The 15,347-nt window shown below is 50.4% G+C and overlaps 3 protein-coding genes across 3 annotated transcripts; 1 reads left to right on the top strand and 2 right to left on the bottom strand.

Annotated features, from left to right (window-relative positions):
• Nucleotides 1-3,331: 3,331 nt before the first annotated feature.
• LOC100906813 (actin-binding protein IPP) lies at nt 3,332-7,366 on the bottom strand. The gene is made up of 7 exons (XM_003747068.2): nt 7,207-7,366; nt 6,423-6,561; nt 6,092-6,311; nt 5,773-5,949; nt 4,696-5,647; nt 4,405-4,604; nt 3,332-4,262 (listed from the first exon to the last, which is right to left on the bottom strand). Exons 2-7 carry the CDS (start codon nt 6,488-6,490, stop codon nt 4,032-4,034), a joined length of 1,848 nt encoding a protein of 615 aa, XP_003747116.1. The 5' UTR covers nt 6,491-6,561; nt 7,207-7,366; the 3' UTR covers nt 3,332-4,031.
• A 2,648-nt stretch (nt 7,367-10,014) lies between these two features.
• On the bottom strand, nt 10,015-11,416 carry LOC100905063 (beta-1,3-galactosyltransferase 5). Its single transcript, XM_003747137.2, has one exon. The coding sequence runs from the start codon at nt 11,391-11,393 to the stop codon at nt 10,419-10,421; it is 975 nt and encodes a 324-aa protein (XP_003747185.2). The 5' UTR covers nt 11,394-11,416; the 3' UTR covers nt 10,015-10,418.
• Nucleotides 11,417-13,987: 2,571 nt separating this feature from the next.
• Nucleotides 13,988-15,074, top strand: LOC100904917 (homologous-pairing protein 2 homolog). Its single transcript, XM_003747136.2, has 4 exons — nt 13,988-14,078; nt 14,212-14,393; nt 14,470-14,617; nt 14,728-15,074. Exons 1-4 carry the CDS (start codon nt 13,988-13,990, stop codon nt 14,907-14,909), a joined length of 603 nt encoding a protein of 200 aa, XP_003747184.1. The 3' UTR covers nt 14,910-15,074.
• Nucleotides 15,075-15,347: the final 273 nt, after the last annotated feature.

Here is a 15,347-nt window from a genome sequence, read left to right as displayed (position 1 = left end):
ATCGGATTGTCATCGATCGCGATTGAAGACTTCAGAAACGACCTCTAAATCAAACTTCATGACGAACTATTGGGCGACGAGCTTGTAGTTTTGGTGGAAACGGGTGTCAGGTTCGGTCGACCTTATCTCAGAGAAAAGACAGCGTTCTGGATATCTGATGGGAATGGTCGAGACATTGTCGCAACAAAATAGGGTTCTCAGCGAACATTGGTTAGATCGAAGCGGAGGTCGATTTTCGAAATGTCTCGCCGCAGGGAATCTGTGAAGTCGGGTGTTCAAGAGGTAGAGCGAAAGACCATGATTGAGCGATAGGCATTCGGTGTGCGCGGCTGCTTGCGAGAGGATTGAGAAACTTCGCTATTTCTGTGAAATGTAATATAAAATATGGACTCGAGGTTCTCGTGTGCGACGATTTTCGCTAACGGTTTTTTCCGGACCGACGCTTTATACTACGCCGACATTTTTCAAGCGGATTGCAGTCACTTAGCATGCACTCATAGAGCAGAGAAACTCTTCCCTCACAAGCCGACAATACATGCTGACACTTCATAAGCGAGCGTGTTGGTTATAATCATTGCATCGACCCGGACAGTTGATCCGCTCGCGAGCAGGTCAGAGTTTTACCTACATTAAACCCGGAGCGTCGTACAGAAAACTACACGATGCGGAGCTGATATCCATACTCACGTTTCAGGCAGCAAAAAGAGTACACAAATGTGAAAAGGGGTGAGAATGTTATTTTTTTGGCGAGGCTAACTCGACACAACGGTGAGTTCTCAAGCTCTCATCGATCAGGGAATGTTCAGGACCGAGCCTTAGATAGTATCTGTCTGAGCAAGCATCTCATTTAAATCTTTCCTCGAATGTTATCTTGTCCCGGAAAGAAAAACTGTGAAGAATAAAAATTTGAACAACGACAGAGTGGATCTGCTTATGGACGCGGATCCAGATTGACCTCAGTCCGGTGCGAGCTAATAGAAACGAATCGGATAGCACAAAAAACTGACCAGGAGCTGCTAGAGATCGTGCAAGTTTATTGTCTCAATCATCATCTAATATAGGTATTAATTGCTCAAATCTTGACAACCGTTGATTCTGAATTCATCTTGACTCCATAATAGTTCGAACAGAAGAAACCACGGTTCTCTTCCTTCGGTCGGGATGACGCTGCCTTCAGATCCAAATAGCCGGCGGCATCTCTTCGAGGCTACAGTGAGCCAATAAAGGATACGTCAACTCATTGTCAGTCGAGGACCGCATGAGACCGAATGTCCGGGACCCCCGAATCCGGAGATTTTCTGAAACGATATACCGCTCCGAAGGATTCGGAACAGACGCTTATCGTGAGGAGGGTTTTCGAAGGAATCACCGGCATTCAGACGAATTCAATTAGAGGGTTGAAATATTTGGGAGAGAACGGGGCACCATCGAACTGTCATGGTCTTCAGAAAATACTCATCTCGTCCGTTCAGCAGTCTGAATCTGTGATTTCGACCGACTGCTGCCAGTGTCAAAATCGCAGTCGAGGACTGGGCCGGCTGAGAGTCGCAGTCGGCGAGGAGAAGCGACAACATTAAATCCCAGGATCTGAGCATGATCCCCCGGATACTCCCGAAGAAAGAAAGCCTATCTGACTAACGCAACAACAGGAGAAGGTGGAAGTCCCGACAAGGTGAGTTTCCAATTATTGTCCGAGATCTCAATCGGGAGCGAGTTCTTCAGGATTTCTGCAGCACAGTGAGGAGGATAAATATCTTCACCCTGGTGCGCCACAGAATATTTCCGTTTGGTGCGGCCCTTCAGACAGGGCGTCCGAAGAATGAATGAGATCGGAGTGAATTCTGATAGAACCTCCGCATCTCAGGCGCAGCTAATATTGGGAAAGACGAGACAGGAGATCAACAATAGAAACGAGAATGTTCTACGCACACCCTCGACCAAGGTCTCAAATCATATTTGAGTCCTTATAGGACAGCGGCACCGGAAGCCGTAATGATAAATTATGTAGAGCTTTCTCTCCCAAAACTCTCGGCTTTCATTCCTGATTAATGTGTTCGCTCCTCGCCTCTGACTGCTCGACCTCAGCTAATTGACCCAGATCACAAAGAGGCCGTGATCCTGCGATTCGTCAACCAAGGACTGTCAAGCTGCTCTCCTGAGAATTTCCTTGAGCGCAATCCATTAGAAGCTAGCTCGTGATCCAAAACACAAATCCATTCTGATAATTCGAAGCTTCAGGAAGTACGATCTCGACTCTATCCTTGTCTATTCTCCACCAATACGCAGATTTTCCTACCCTCCTGAAGTGATATCACATCGATGAGTGCACCGATCGGATTGAAGCGCACATCCTACCGCTGGACTTATTGCGTTCACAGAGTATTGCGGTTTGGGACCCGAATATCCAGATTTTCCGAATATATTGAATAGAATGCCTATAAGCGAATAATGGTCCAATCTGATCCCGCTTTCTCCCGACGATTGATGCTCATCGTTGGGAATGATCTGGGCAGCTCCCGGCAGGGTGCAGTGCGCCGGGCTCAATCCGATCGGCGGCTGGACTTGATCAAGCGTTCTTTTCGAAGTCTGACGCCGCGCCACATGTAACTAGAAAAATTATGAGCTTGATAGAAAATTATTTATAATCACCCAAGCTAGGTTCTGTCGTCACTCCTTCTGCAGTGTCGGACTCACAGACTAGTGTGTTGTATATTATAATTATCCCACGATTACCGATTGTATTCTGTTCCGGGGGAACAGCCGCTAAATCTGACGTCGATTCACTCTTGAAGACTCTGCATTCTACCTTCCCGAGATTCTCTTGCTATTTGAATTCCTCTCCCTCTCGAATTTGTTCTCCCTACGGGAAATCTCAGTCTGGATGCTCATCACAATGAGACATGTATATTCTGATAAGGAACAATAATAATCAATAAAAGGTTCTCTCCTGCAATCTCCTGCTCCTCGACATGGAGAAAGGTGATCTTTCGGAAGGCCTGAGCGTGAGAAGTATGATTTGGGCTCGGGTCGGGCGGAGCGTATCAGGGTATCTATTTGTCAAGTAAAATGTACAAAGGGAAGGCAAGCGGGGGAGAAGAAACACTGTCTGCATTCCCTGGCAGGATCCATAAGGAAGAAAATGCTGCTCCTGCCGCACGATGTGGTTTTGATACGGTACAGACACCGGACACCGTAAGGGCAGGCCGCTTGTCCAACCAAATTAAGTCTCACGCTCTCCCAGGAACCTCCTCGATCGCAGCCTGACGAGCTTCCATCAGGCCAGCTCTCCATCGAGCGTTCGACCGATCGGCGAGTTGGTGAGATCGCTAAATTAAATTCTTCGATGATGAATTGAATAGCCAATAGTGGTGCGGGACAGGTGGCGCTCTCAGGTGCTAGCTGAGGCTGAAGTACAATATCAAAGAGGGTGTATTTCCTAGGTTTGAGTTTACAGTCACAGAGCCTTAGATGATCGAGATGGTACAAATTATCGTAGCTGTCATACAATTATAATCATAATAATTATTAATAATGATGATAACCTATCGCAAACGACTAGCGCCTCGAACCGAGTCGAACTAGGCGCGAACCGCTCAGTAAGGCAAGCCGTGAGAGGGTGAAATCATGGCGGATTCACAAAAAGAAATCTCCCTTCTATTCTGGCTAAGATTGTCGTCTACTTGTCTGGCTGCGCTAAGTACAATCAGTTGGTAGTCGTGTCTACAATCTAAAGAAACTTCTCTCCGGGCGGGAGTTTCCTCCAGGCAGAAATTTGCTTCCTAATTTGGATATGTAAGTATGTACATGTTCGCTCGCGTCCCATGATCGACGTGAAATTAGTCTCGATTTGTTATGCTTTTCCGTGAGAGTTGAAAGCACGCTACGCGTCTGATGCTGCTGACGTGGGGGCTCAATTTTTGTGGGTAAGACGAGTTCCAATTCGAGCACTGGGGTGCTGCTTCAAGAACTATGACGGCGCCGACGAATCTTCCGGCGGCCTCACTCAATCAATTAGGTAGGTCGACTACTATTTACATGACGGTGATTCCCGCATCGCAGCGGCTTATTGGGAGGGTATTGTTGGAATCCATCCACTTGTTGCGCTCGGGATCGTACAGTTCCACGGTGTCGAGCGTGCTGTCGGCGTAGCTGGGATCAGACGGGGGTACTCGGCCGCCGATCACGTACAGCTTGTTGTCAACGGCGGCAGCGGTGCATCCGGTACGGCCCCGTCGTAATGGCAAAATATCACACCATAGGTTCTGCAATGAATCGACACGAATGTCAGTGCTGGTGTTATCGACCCGAGGATTGATATCGGGGTGCAGGAAAAAAACGAGAGGAATAGCTTGAGCTCTGATCGATCCTTTGTGTCTGACGCTCAACTCCCGAGTGTGGACTCACGTCTTTGATTGAGTATCTTTCCACCGAGGTCATATAATGACTTCGGACGCCAATTCCGCCAACGACGTAAATGTAATCATGCAGCACAGCGATTCCCATGTTTGAGCGAGAGTTCTTCATGCACGCCAGAGGCGTCAGTTCTCCGGTGACAGGGTTATACGCCTCGACTGTACTCACAACACGACCGTTCTCAGTTGCTCCTGTTGGCGGCACGAAATAATGCGAATCAGACAAATCCAATGCCGCCATCCGGATTGAACGAAAAATTATCAACTTGACTGTGTAGCCTACCTCCAGCGATGTAGATCAAGCCGCCGTGGGACACGACTCCCATACCCGCACGGGGCGCGGTCAGGGTGTGCTCGAGAAGCACCCAACTGTTAGCAACGGGGTTGTATCGTTCAATCGAATCCGTTTGAGAAGACCCTATGATGCCCCCAATAGCAAACAAGGAACCGTCGGCTGAACAGACTCCATGAAGTGTCCGCGGTTGATTCAATGGTGAGAGCGCTTGCCATTCGTTGGCACTTGGATCGTAAAGCTCGGTATCGGCGAGGATCATGCCATTCTGTTCGCCACCGACCACGTAGATCAGGTTGTCCAAGATCGCCGTGCCGTGGCAACTTCTGGCTTGGATCAGCTTCTTCTCCTGGGTCCAAACACCCCGGAAAGTGTCGAGTCGCTCTACTCGTTCCAGCGCCGAATCGTCGCCGTGTCGTTGATTCTTGCCGATGTGGTTTCCGCCGATGATGTAGACACTTTTGCGAGCGCACATCCGAGGTTGGGTTCTCACATCGAAGTTGGGCTCGTTGTTGCGCAACTGGATTCTGTAGTCCGCGAGTATCGAACGGATGTCTTCGCGGAGCTGCGGATCGGGACATTTCTCCATGTACTTGTCGAGTTTCTTGCTCGACATGACAGCGATCCGAACTTCGGGTAACAGTTCGAAAACGTATTGTCTTCGTTCTTCGACGTCGAACGTTATCCACGTCATGAGTGCGTCAAATACTTGGTACTCGTTGTCGATGCTGAGACCTTCGCTCTTTAAAAACCCTAGCATCGTGTAGTGAGGGATGTGTAGAAATTCGTCTTCTTTTATGACTTCGGTGAATCTCCGCTCGATGAAACGTTTGGCGTCCAGCTTGAGATTGGTGCAGGAATGGAGTTCTGCGAATCGGAAAATCCCAACGCAATTCGAAGGATGCAGATCTTTGCTCAGGAACTTACAGCAGAAATCGACAACCTGAAACGATCCATCCAAATCAGACAGAACCACTTCGGCATTCGAATGGAAACTCGCGGATCTCCGGATGAGCCTCTCAAGAAAATCACCAATAGCCATAAAATCTGACTCCCGATGGGACCTACGTCGGGGAGCTGAAGCATATTGGCCGCAGCCAGGATGAACTGGCAGTTATCCTGTGTGACTTCGATTGATCCTTTGTATATGAAGTTGAGCAGCCGCTCGAATACGTCCGGGTCTTCGATTTCGTGTAGGGTAGCCTCATTGGTTTGTGTTTCTTTGAAATTCATTCGGTACATCGCCTGGTGATCAGACATCATTTGGGGTTCAGGACTCGAAGGACGTGATCGTCTTACAAACAGACGAACTTGAAAGACACAGCGTAATATGTCGCCACGCCGACTCTGAATGGTACAATGGAGCGCTAAACCTCGGGTTACCCACCTCGAAATATGGACTGGCAGCTGCCAACACAACCCAATGCGCAGCAAACATTTTGTCTTGCACCACGATGTTGATATCGCAAAATCTGTTGTCCTCCCGCAGTCGGTTCAAGCTCTCAAGTTGCCGGATCGCGTGATTCTTCGAGAGGAAAGTTTCCTTCGGATTCGAAACCGCATAAGCGTTGCCATTCTGTTGGCTATTACGGTGGCCTCTGAAGATTCTGTGAATTGGAGATATTCATTCATTTGACGTGTTCCATGAGGAGCATTCCCGCGCTCGAATTCAAGCGGGCCTGGGGTCGCATTCATAGGTGAAAAAGATGAGCACAAACCTGGCCTGCTGACGATACTGGGACTTGTGCTGCCCTGACCCACGGAAGGGCGGCTGTATGTTGGACATCTTCTCCTCCAACCGGATCACAAATCCAACTCGTCCCGAACGTCAGCGACTTAGGGAGCCTTTGTGTCGCCCTGTGGGTAGATGGGAAGGATTGGAGCCTCCTCTCTTATAGGAACGATTCGAGAATCATACAGAATCCAGGAGTGTATTGAGCTCTCCCAGGACGATCGATTCCTTAGCAAATTCCCATCGATCTTCCAACTATGGAGTCAGTTGGATTGATTCGGCTCTTCTCTGACGTAAAGACTTCCGTCCGTTCCAATACGGCTAAAGATTCGTTTCAATAAAATTCCGCGTCAAGCTCTCTCTGTCGGCGATCGCACGGCGATGTCTGATCGGATAAAAGTCGGGGTTTCCGGAAATATCCCGAGCGCACGGAGCTCTCGCGGCTTCGAGCAACTTTCAACCCAATCAGATACTGAAAGAATCGAGTCCGAACACGGAAATCATTCCAGAACTTTGGGAGAAAACCGGGGACCGGTCGCGGTTCGGAGACCCCAACGGGCATTCCACGGACCTTAATCAGCTGGGGGAGCTGTCTCATTCAGGTGAAGTCCCATCGGGCTTCCGATTCAGAGCCAGCGAAGGCTCAAACGGCTGATGCGGAAAACCCGCTCTTGAAACTCCGGTAGCGGCCGTTGATCTACTTCTGCTTTGCGAAAATAGCTCGCAACGTTTCCTCCCCGATTTGGTTGCGCAACAAGGGACCGACTCACCCTCCGAAGCAGAATTTCGACCTGCAGCTGGCTGCGTCTTGCGGTCCGTTTTAGACCACAATGAAATACACAAGTGAAATTTGTTCTTCTCACTCCGCTCAGTACTTCGCCATTTTAACGTAAACACATAGCCGTCGTCGTCGGTTTTTCCAACAGTCGTCTGCCTTCTTCCGACAACGTCGGACGTTGTTGCCGCTGTCGTCCGTCAGATGGGGAAGGGGAATACATAAACAGCAGCAACACATTCTGGATCCGAAGGAGAGGAGAGAAGCGATCTGGCGCGCAATTCAAAAAATACCGAGGCGTTCAGGGGGACGACAAGACCACGACATCGGACTCCCATCGAAAGCAGGGATGTGGTTCCGAGATGCGGGTCCCGAAGATGAGGGAATTTCCGGAGCCTGGAGCTTTTCATGACTTCATGTCTGATCTCGCTCGCTGCCAATGCACTTCGCGCAACGCTCTCAGAGCGGACGGGAATCTGATAGACACGAGAAGGAATATGCGCTCGCCATAATGCAACGGCCCGCCTCTACCTGGAGTCCTCCGCGGCGTTTCTATTCGTAATTTCCGAACGCCATGCGAGCTCATGAGACGGCATATCGACTACGGAGCAGAGACAGGTCGATCAGAAATGAGAAGCGGATCGAAATGACAACTCCGAGGCTGGTCTCCCTCGTAGAACAGCGAACCCGGGACTCTAACTGATCGCCTTCAAGGATAGCTGCCAACTCGATCAGGGGATTGGTGTTCTCGACTTTCCCGTGGAATCTACACGCAGCTAAGTTCGTCATCTCCCCAGTTCCGTCCCATCAATCAGTATCTTCAATCACGACCGGGATCAAGGATACATTCTCGACCTCTATCAGCTTGATCTGCTTCGATGACTGCGATTCAAATATGCAGGTCCTTGCTCCATGATGCCGCAGCCGTCTCCGAATTGGTTCATCTAGATTCTAGAACATGCTGGTATGGCCGTTGCCCCTGGAATTTTTCCGGAAATATCGAGCTCGTTGGATCGTTGACCGCTGACTCATTCTGACGGAGGACTTCCTGCGGAGTGTCGGTAAATCACGGGGCGACGAATCGAAAGCTGACTTGATACCTTAGTCCTCGTTAGCTTTGGAGAATACAGTCAGCCGACTCACGTTGGAAAAGAGGAATAATCGCATGACGGTCTATGATGCTCGAATGGCTCAAACCCGGACCGCGCTCCCAATCAGCGGGGAGGGGTGCCCTAGGGTGGTGGAGCACGTCAAGTTCGATCGCATTCCCCGATCTTCGCGGAGAGGGACCCCTCTAGCGAGCTAGACCTTTGCCGTCGGGCGGGTCTCGGGGAAGTGAGAGCGCGAACGAGCTATTGGATACGCCTAGCCTTTCCGTTCGCTAATCGGCAGCTCCACACTAAGGCCAGCATTCGAGACAAGACCTGCAGTCTACGCCCCTCCTCGAGGATGGTCACCTGGCGAGGCCTATCCCATTCGTATTCATTTGTGGTGTGGAATATTCTGTCCTTAATCTTCCACCCATCGATCTCCGATCCGCCCACATCAATGGCGCCCGATATTGGCCTCTTAGCCGGATTGATATTCCTTCACCCTCAACCTCACGGTCATAGTCACAGACTCTCAGGCTAATTATGACTTTATTGGCGGATATCATCGGCTTATCGACAGCTGCGGGGATGACAGAGTCATAGATCACTCTTCGAAGAGACGGCGGAGCCATAGCGGGCTGAGGTGAGCCGCGGCTCGTCTTAAGTTCTCATCAGTGACTCTCGGCGAAGTTCTCGCTATGATTCGAGAGAACTCAGGCGGGGAGCAACGAACGAGCTACGAGCTGCGAGGGTCCATTGTTATGGGAATGCCAGATATGCGCAAAGAATCCATAATTGAGATTCATGCTCATGGTCTTTTTAACGTACTCGGGTACGACGCTTATCTCGTCTCATTTGGGGTCGAACTTCAAGTTTATTCGAATTCGAAAAATCGATGCCGACTGTCTTCTCACAGCTTCATTTATGCGCATCCGCAGAGCGCCCTACGTCACTGATGATCGATCGAGCTGGACTCTGCTTCGATTGCATGCATGTTCCTCCTTCCATTCATCCGTCCGAAACAGTAGACCCACAATTCTCACAAAAAAGATCAACTACATCTACATGCTCGATCTTGTAGATTCCGTGGTAGAGGATTTGTACTCATGGGTATATTTATTTGCGTGGGGCACAATTGCTGGCTTGAGTCGATGGATGAAGCGAGACCTCCCATCTATGCGGAGCTTCTAATCCCTCATCTGTCTGAGTTGGTTCTAGCATTCCGGGTATGATTGGGCATAGCTGATCGTCTCAATCACATTGCAACCCTCTTTCTGTTAGAAAGTTTTTCGATTGGTGGAATCGACGGCTTGTGATGACCTGAGTTTCTCGGACACGCTCAGTTTTGTGATCGGAAGTGTCGCTTCGAAAAATAATCCAAAAATCCGCTCAGGGAGCACGAATGATCAAAAAACCGGAACCTCGGGTTCTGAGTCCCACAGATTTTCCGTGAGCTAGGGACGCTGCCTCGTTCCTCTATTGCGTAGAGAGCCCGGACTGTTCGGGTTCTCCATGCGTGCGCATGAATCGCCTCAGCCAGAGTTGAATGTAGAATGTCAGCATTCGCTCGCAGGAGCTCTGCTCATTCCGGGTGGGAGATCATCACCGGCTCCACGGACGAGGAGGCAGTCCGAAAAGGAAGCCTCCCCGAGGTAGAGTCGGAGCACAGATGTGGGTCCGAAAGCATTTACCTTCAGAGAGTCTGGAAAACGACCTGAGCGCCCAACTCGGGCTTGAGCTCCCACGAGCTCAAATCTGAGGACCGGGCTCGAGACTTGCTCGGATCTATTCTTCGTATGTTGGCGGAGATGCTCGGCTTTCCGCTCCAGCTTCCTTGACATTCGAACCTTGAGTGAGATCGATCCAGAATGGATTTTCTGCACGAAGTCTGCCCTTGTTACCAAGGACCCTTCGAATGTCCCGAGCACGTTGGAGCCGAAATTCCAATCAACGGATGCTCCTCTCCGCCTGGACATTTTTTGGGACGGGACAGCGACTTATGCATTTCGGAACTTTTCCCTGAAGATGAGACTTTATTTTCATCCGACGCCGAGGGTATGACTTGCGTTGCTCCATGGAGGTCTTGAGATTCGCGCGATTGCTCGGCAGCAGGCTATCAAGGAGTTTTTCCTATAGACTTTGCCCAAAATTGTTTCTGTAGCTTTCCGCGACACCGATGCTGGGCCACCAGATTCTTTTGCTCCAGCCATGATTTTCCTGGTACCATCGGATTTATTCTAGCTCCGCTCGGCATCGGTCGTACCGGAACTTCGGCCACTCGTGTTACCAACCCGGTGAGGTACACATCCTCAATGAACAGATATTTGGGCTCGAAAAGCTTTTCGTACAGATCTCCCAGAACGCTCTCCGTGATCACGTAGAACGCGCCCTGTACATGCGGCGGGAACGTCTGATCCTCGTATTCGTCCAACGTGAGACCCCATTTATTGCAGCCTTTTCGTTTACACCTCAATGGCTTGCGCTTCTCACGGTAGTCGCCGTAAACACCGTCTGTGAAGTCTTCGAGAATGGAGCTCAACAGGGGCATGTTAACACAAGTATCATCGTCCGCCTTGATCACGACATCTCTACCGGGCCACGAGTTCCGCACTGCCCACATCACAAGGGCACAACTTTTCAGCGTGAGGTTCCTGTAAGTATCCACGAAATCAATCTGGACAACGTCCCCATGATCGGACACTTCTTTCGCGATTTTCCTCCGCTGCTCCTCACTGTAGTTCGCGGGTACGCCGATGAGGTAGACTACCCTCACGTGAGGCCAACTGCCCCAGCCTCTCCGGATCTCGTTCCGCTTCTCGAGGTTTCCGGGAGCTGAGGTCACCACGATCAAAACAGATTTTTCTTCGTCGAACACGTACGGCTCATGAATGACTCGGTATTCCATAGACCACGAAGTGTTTACAGAAACTTTGACTTCCGCAGTGCGTCGGCTCACTGAAAACTTGGTGGCTCGAGAACCCTGACTCCTTTCTGGGGAATGCTGTTCTGGATGCTCACGAACAATCGCCAGGAATATCAGCGCCAAAAAACTAATTAGGAACAGTGTCACAATCCGAAGCCTAGACCTCATGCCGCTCGCTTCACTGTCGACACGCTTGTGTCTAATTCACGCTGAGCAAAAGTGCTTGGCCCCTCTTTCCACGGCTCGGTGGTTACATCACATGATTCTCAAATTTATAATCGCTTTTGCTCGTTTACGACAGCGTTCTGTTGCAAGTATCGATAATGATGGGAAGAACGGCGCTATGGAGGACAATCCCGGAGCTCCTTTGGAACTCGCAGGTACTGGGCTCCAACACCGGCACCATGGAGCACGAGAGAGCGAAACAGCTCTGAGCGAGGTAGCGTCGGGCGGGGTTCCCTTCAACGGAACTAGGTAAATAGATTCCAATCCGCGGAAATCGATATGCTCTTCCGAACTTCTCTCGCTCACCTTCTCTGTGAAACTTATTTTTTTCTCGGGGCTTCGGCCCTGTCTCCCCCCATAGACGTCCTGTCGGGAGAGAGCTGCGAACGTCTTATTCGGCTTCTCGGAAGGAAAAAGCAGGAAAGTTGTAATGCTGGAAAGTCACGAGAGTTAATCTAATCTGATGATGAGTGACAATCATAAATCATTCTCGAGATCTAGATCTGGGTGGGAAACGTTCCCGCGTACCTGGAGCATGAGTCGATCTCGCGAGCCCTGAACCAGAAAGGTGTAGCTCCGCTGTAAGAAACTTTCCTGGAATATCGTTCAGTCTCAAGTCCAGAGGCATCGGAACCCGTCCATGGATTCATCTTGCCTCGAGAGCCTTCTCAAGTCTAGAGAATGGAAGCTTAGACTTTGCCAGAACAATCGGCGATGATGTTGCCCCTGTCTCCCATCTCCCTCCTGAAGACCAGTCTGTCGACGATCACTGTGAACGAGAGCTAAGGACGGTGAGGGCCGTATGGCTGAGTGTCAATGCCGAAACTTGGTCGGACGCAGTCCCCTGCTACCAAAGCAATAGGCGACGGATTTCGGACGCCCCTGACCCTTTCAGATCGGGCATCCCTTGCTGTGACGTACGCTCATGGGACGTGCCAGCTGTCAGTCAAACATCGACTGACGGGATTCAGTATCCGCGACCTTATCCTCACTCAATGTTAGAGGCACGTCTTCATCCCGAAAGAAGAGTCAATTCGTCGCCCAATCGTCCATGGTGTACATGGCCTTGGAGGGTAGGTCCTTGCTTCCTGGAACAGAAACTATCGATGGCACCGTCTCTCAACGGCAATAGGGTCGACGAAGTTCGTCCGCCAGATGATGGGCCTCTGGCAAGTCCCGCATCTTCGGAATTCATCAAGTGAGCCGAGAGAATCGGGAAGGACGAGGAAATCAACGGTCGAGGGAGCTAGGATTTTGCTTGCGGGAATGCGCTCCCCTCATATTTTCTGATCAGGAGACCTATCGCGAAAGTTGCTACCACATCGGCGTAGATCGAATCCCAGTCAATCGTCCACGAAGTTTGAGTCGCAATGGAGTTTGACTCTCGCGCCAGGTTAACTCTATTCGGAAGATGAGAATGGAGCATATTCGGAGGGGTCAGCAGATCCTGACCCATTGCTGAATCGATGATGCTACGCAGCAGAAAAATTAGGCCGGTCATGGCCTTGTTTCCCGACAGGTGGTCGAGTGGTGAGCGCGTTTGTCACCACCTGTGCAAACGTGCGTTTGACTTCGTGAAATGCCGCAACGACGCCGCTCGTGCGGGAGGCGGTGTGGGTTCGATCCTTGCTGCCGGAAAAATATTCCTTACGGGAATTCAGGTACTCGGCCTTTATCCTTCTGGGTACATTTGCTCTATGGATCCGTCCTCGGAAGCAATGTGAATAACAGTACCCGGGACAAACCTTGGCAGTGTGGTTCAGCCCGAAAATGTTGGCCTTGTTCCCACCCAAGTCCGCCTCACCCCATCATTATCGACGCCGAGAGAAGTACCTACAGGCATCGGAAATCGAAGATTGTCGAAGCGCTCTCAGCCGAGTGGGGATGACCCATCCGGTCGAAGGGCTTCGACAAGAAGCTTCAGTCGAGTACAGTGTTCCAGCCGAGGGACTTCGGTCAAAGGAATTCGAGTAGGACCCTCAGAGGAGGAGACCCTTTTGGATAGATAGCTCGGAGCGGTGGGAGCCAGTTTCCCGAAAGCTCCCTGACTTTCCCATACTAGCATAAATGTGACGGTTTCGAGAAAGGCTTGGATCGGAATTGTACAGCACAGTTTCGAACGGAGTCTACGACTGGAGAGAACCGACCTTCAACAAGCAAGTCCAATCTCTGTTCCTATGTCTCGCTGCATGAAATCGTTGCCTGGAGCCGGTCATGGGTCGTACGGAGCACTGGTGTCAAGCTCCGCGTCGCGGTTCTTTGCGCGATGCTAGGCGGACTCGATTCCGCTCCGTCCCTCGTGTCATACCCGAGGAGCGCCAGAGGGAGACCAATATTCCGGTGTGAGTGACGGTGGAGTCGCTTCAGAGCTCTGAGGAAATTGGCGTATGTCGTTCTCGTTGCGCTTGATTCACGCACCGAGTCGCGAGGGCTCCCAACGGTGATCACGTGAACGTTCCTCTACAGCAAGGGTTCCAGCATGAACGTTCAACGTCCCAACAACATCGTTTGTATTGATTGGTGCCCCTGGAACCGATATGGAGCCCACAGCTGAGACTGTTTTGAATTACCTCAAGGAGCAGAATCGGCCGTATAGTGTGACCGATATTTTCAACAATCTCCATAAAGGTGCATGGACTACAGAGAAAATTCGCGGACGGACTGGGATCCTCCTCCATCAGAACGAAGTCCTCCCACGTCGCTCAATAGAATTCGAATTTATACATATTTGCCGGTATGAAATACTGAAATCGTTCCCTAGCTATAGGGAAGACGGTTCTTCAACGGGACTTGGATTCGTTGGTTGGATCCGGAGAAGTCGTCGGGAAGACATATGGCAAACAGCGAATTTATTACGTTTCCCAAGAAGGCGAAATTGTGCCTCCGGAGGAAGATGTGGCGGCGATCGATCGGGAAATCGAGGCCCTCAGAGAAGAAATCGCGGTATGCAAAACGACCTCAGGTTTTTTTTCGCATAGGGGATTCATTCTCTGATGATGTTGTCCAAAAATATTTACAGAGCAAAGCGCAGCATGTGAAAGAATTGCGGACGCAACTGGACACCTTGAAGAGTAATATGTCTTTGGATCATTGTCGACGGGAAATTGAGCGTTTCACAGAGCTCAACAAGAAACTGAAGAGCAAAATCGAGATAATGGAGCCCCGAGGTACGATCCATGCTTGGGACACACAGCAAATCGATTCGATTCGCAAAGTCTCCATAGAGTAGGGGCCGCAATTCATGAGATTGTATGTATGGTACGAAGCCGTTTTACAGAGGGATTCGAGATCGATCGTGCGGAGCTTGCCTCCCTGACTCGGAGGAGGGATATCCTCTCGAAGGAGCTCAAGAAGCGAAAGAAAATTTGTGAGGACGCTTTGAGCATCGTTTTGGAGAATTGTCCCCTTAATAAGACGGAACTCGCCGACGAAATAGGTTTAGAAGTTGAGCCGTCGTAAGCCGGGTCGATGGCGTGGCGGAGACTTCCGGAACGTACACCGAGAGCGCCGATCTCGCTTCCGGAGACTGCATGTCATTGACGGATCAATCCGTCGTCATCCGAGGAACTGGAACTCCCGAATAGATCCGAGTCGATGATATTCTTAAAAATAAATTTGTTTTCAAAACTTCGTGAGAATGGATCTCTCCGATGCGCCAGACAGTTGTGCTGGCCCAGAGGGGAGAGCAAGGTCCACGGGGAACTTCGTGTTCTCGATTTTTCCCCTTCTTCGGTATCTCACCGGAAGAATCTCGAGATGAATTCCGGAGATGTCAGCTCGGATGCTCAATTGGACGTTCGACTGTTGCGTGGACTGTTGAGAAATAACTTTGTGGAAAGTCACGATGTCATCAGTGAGTCTCTTTCGCTTTCGACTCTCTTGATTTTTTTCTCGGAT

Source organism: Galendromus occidentalis, unplaced genomic scaffold, assembly GCF_000255335.2.
Source record: "Galendromus occidentalis unplaced genomic scaffold, Mocc_1.1 scf7180000077512, whole genome shotgun sequence".
Taxonomy (NCBI): domain Eukaryota; kingdom Metazoa; phylum Arthropoda; class Arachnida; order Mesostigmata; family Phytoseiidae; genus Galendromus; species Galendromus occidentalis.
This window is presented reverse-complemented; position numbering and strand designations above follow the sequence as displayed.

Bases quoted from the DNA above. Each gene is read 5' to 3' on its own strand.
- LOC100906813 (XM_003747068.2), bottom strand. From the start codon at position 6,490: ATGTCCAACATACAGCCGCCCTTCCGTGGGTCAGGGCAGCACAAGTCC. The intron at 6,312-6,422 runs GTTTGTGCTCAT...TCCAATTCACAG, and splicing joins CAGTATCGTCAGCAGGCCAG to AATCTTCAGAGGCCACCGTA. The intron at 5,648-5,772 runs GTAGGTCCCATC...GGATCGTTTCAG, and splicing joins ATATGCTTCAGCTCCCCGAC to GTTGTCGATTTCTGCTGTAA.
- LOC100905063 (XM_003747137.2), bottom strand. From the start codon at position 11,393: ATGAGGTCTAGGCTTCGGATTGTGACACTGTTCCTAATTAGTTTTTTG.
- LOC100904917 (XM_003747136.2), top strand. From the start codon at position 13,988: ATGGAGCCCACAGCTGAGACTGTTTTGAATTACCTCAAGGAGCAGAAT. The intron at 14,394-14,469 runs GTATGCAAAACG...AAATATTTACAG, and splicing joins CCCTCAGAGAAGAAATCGCG to AGCAAAGCGCAGCATGTGAA. The intron at 14,618-14,727 runs GTACGATCCATG...GCCGTTTTACAG, and splicing joins CGAGATAATGGAGCCCCGAG to AGGGATTCGAGATCGATCGT.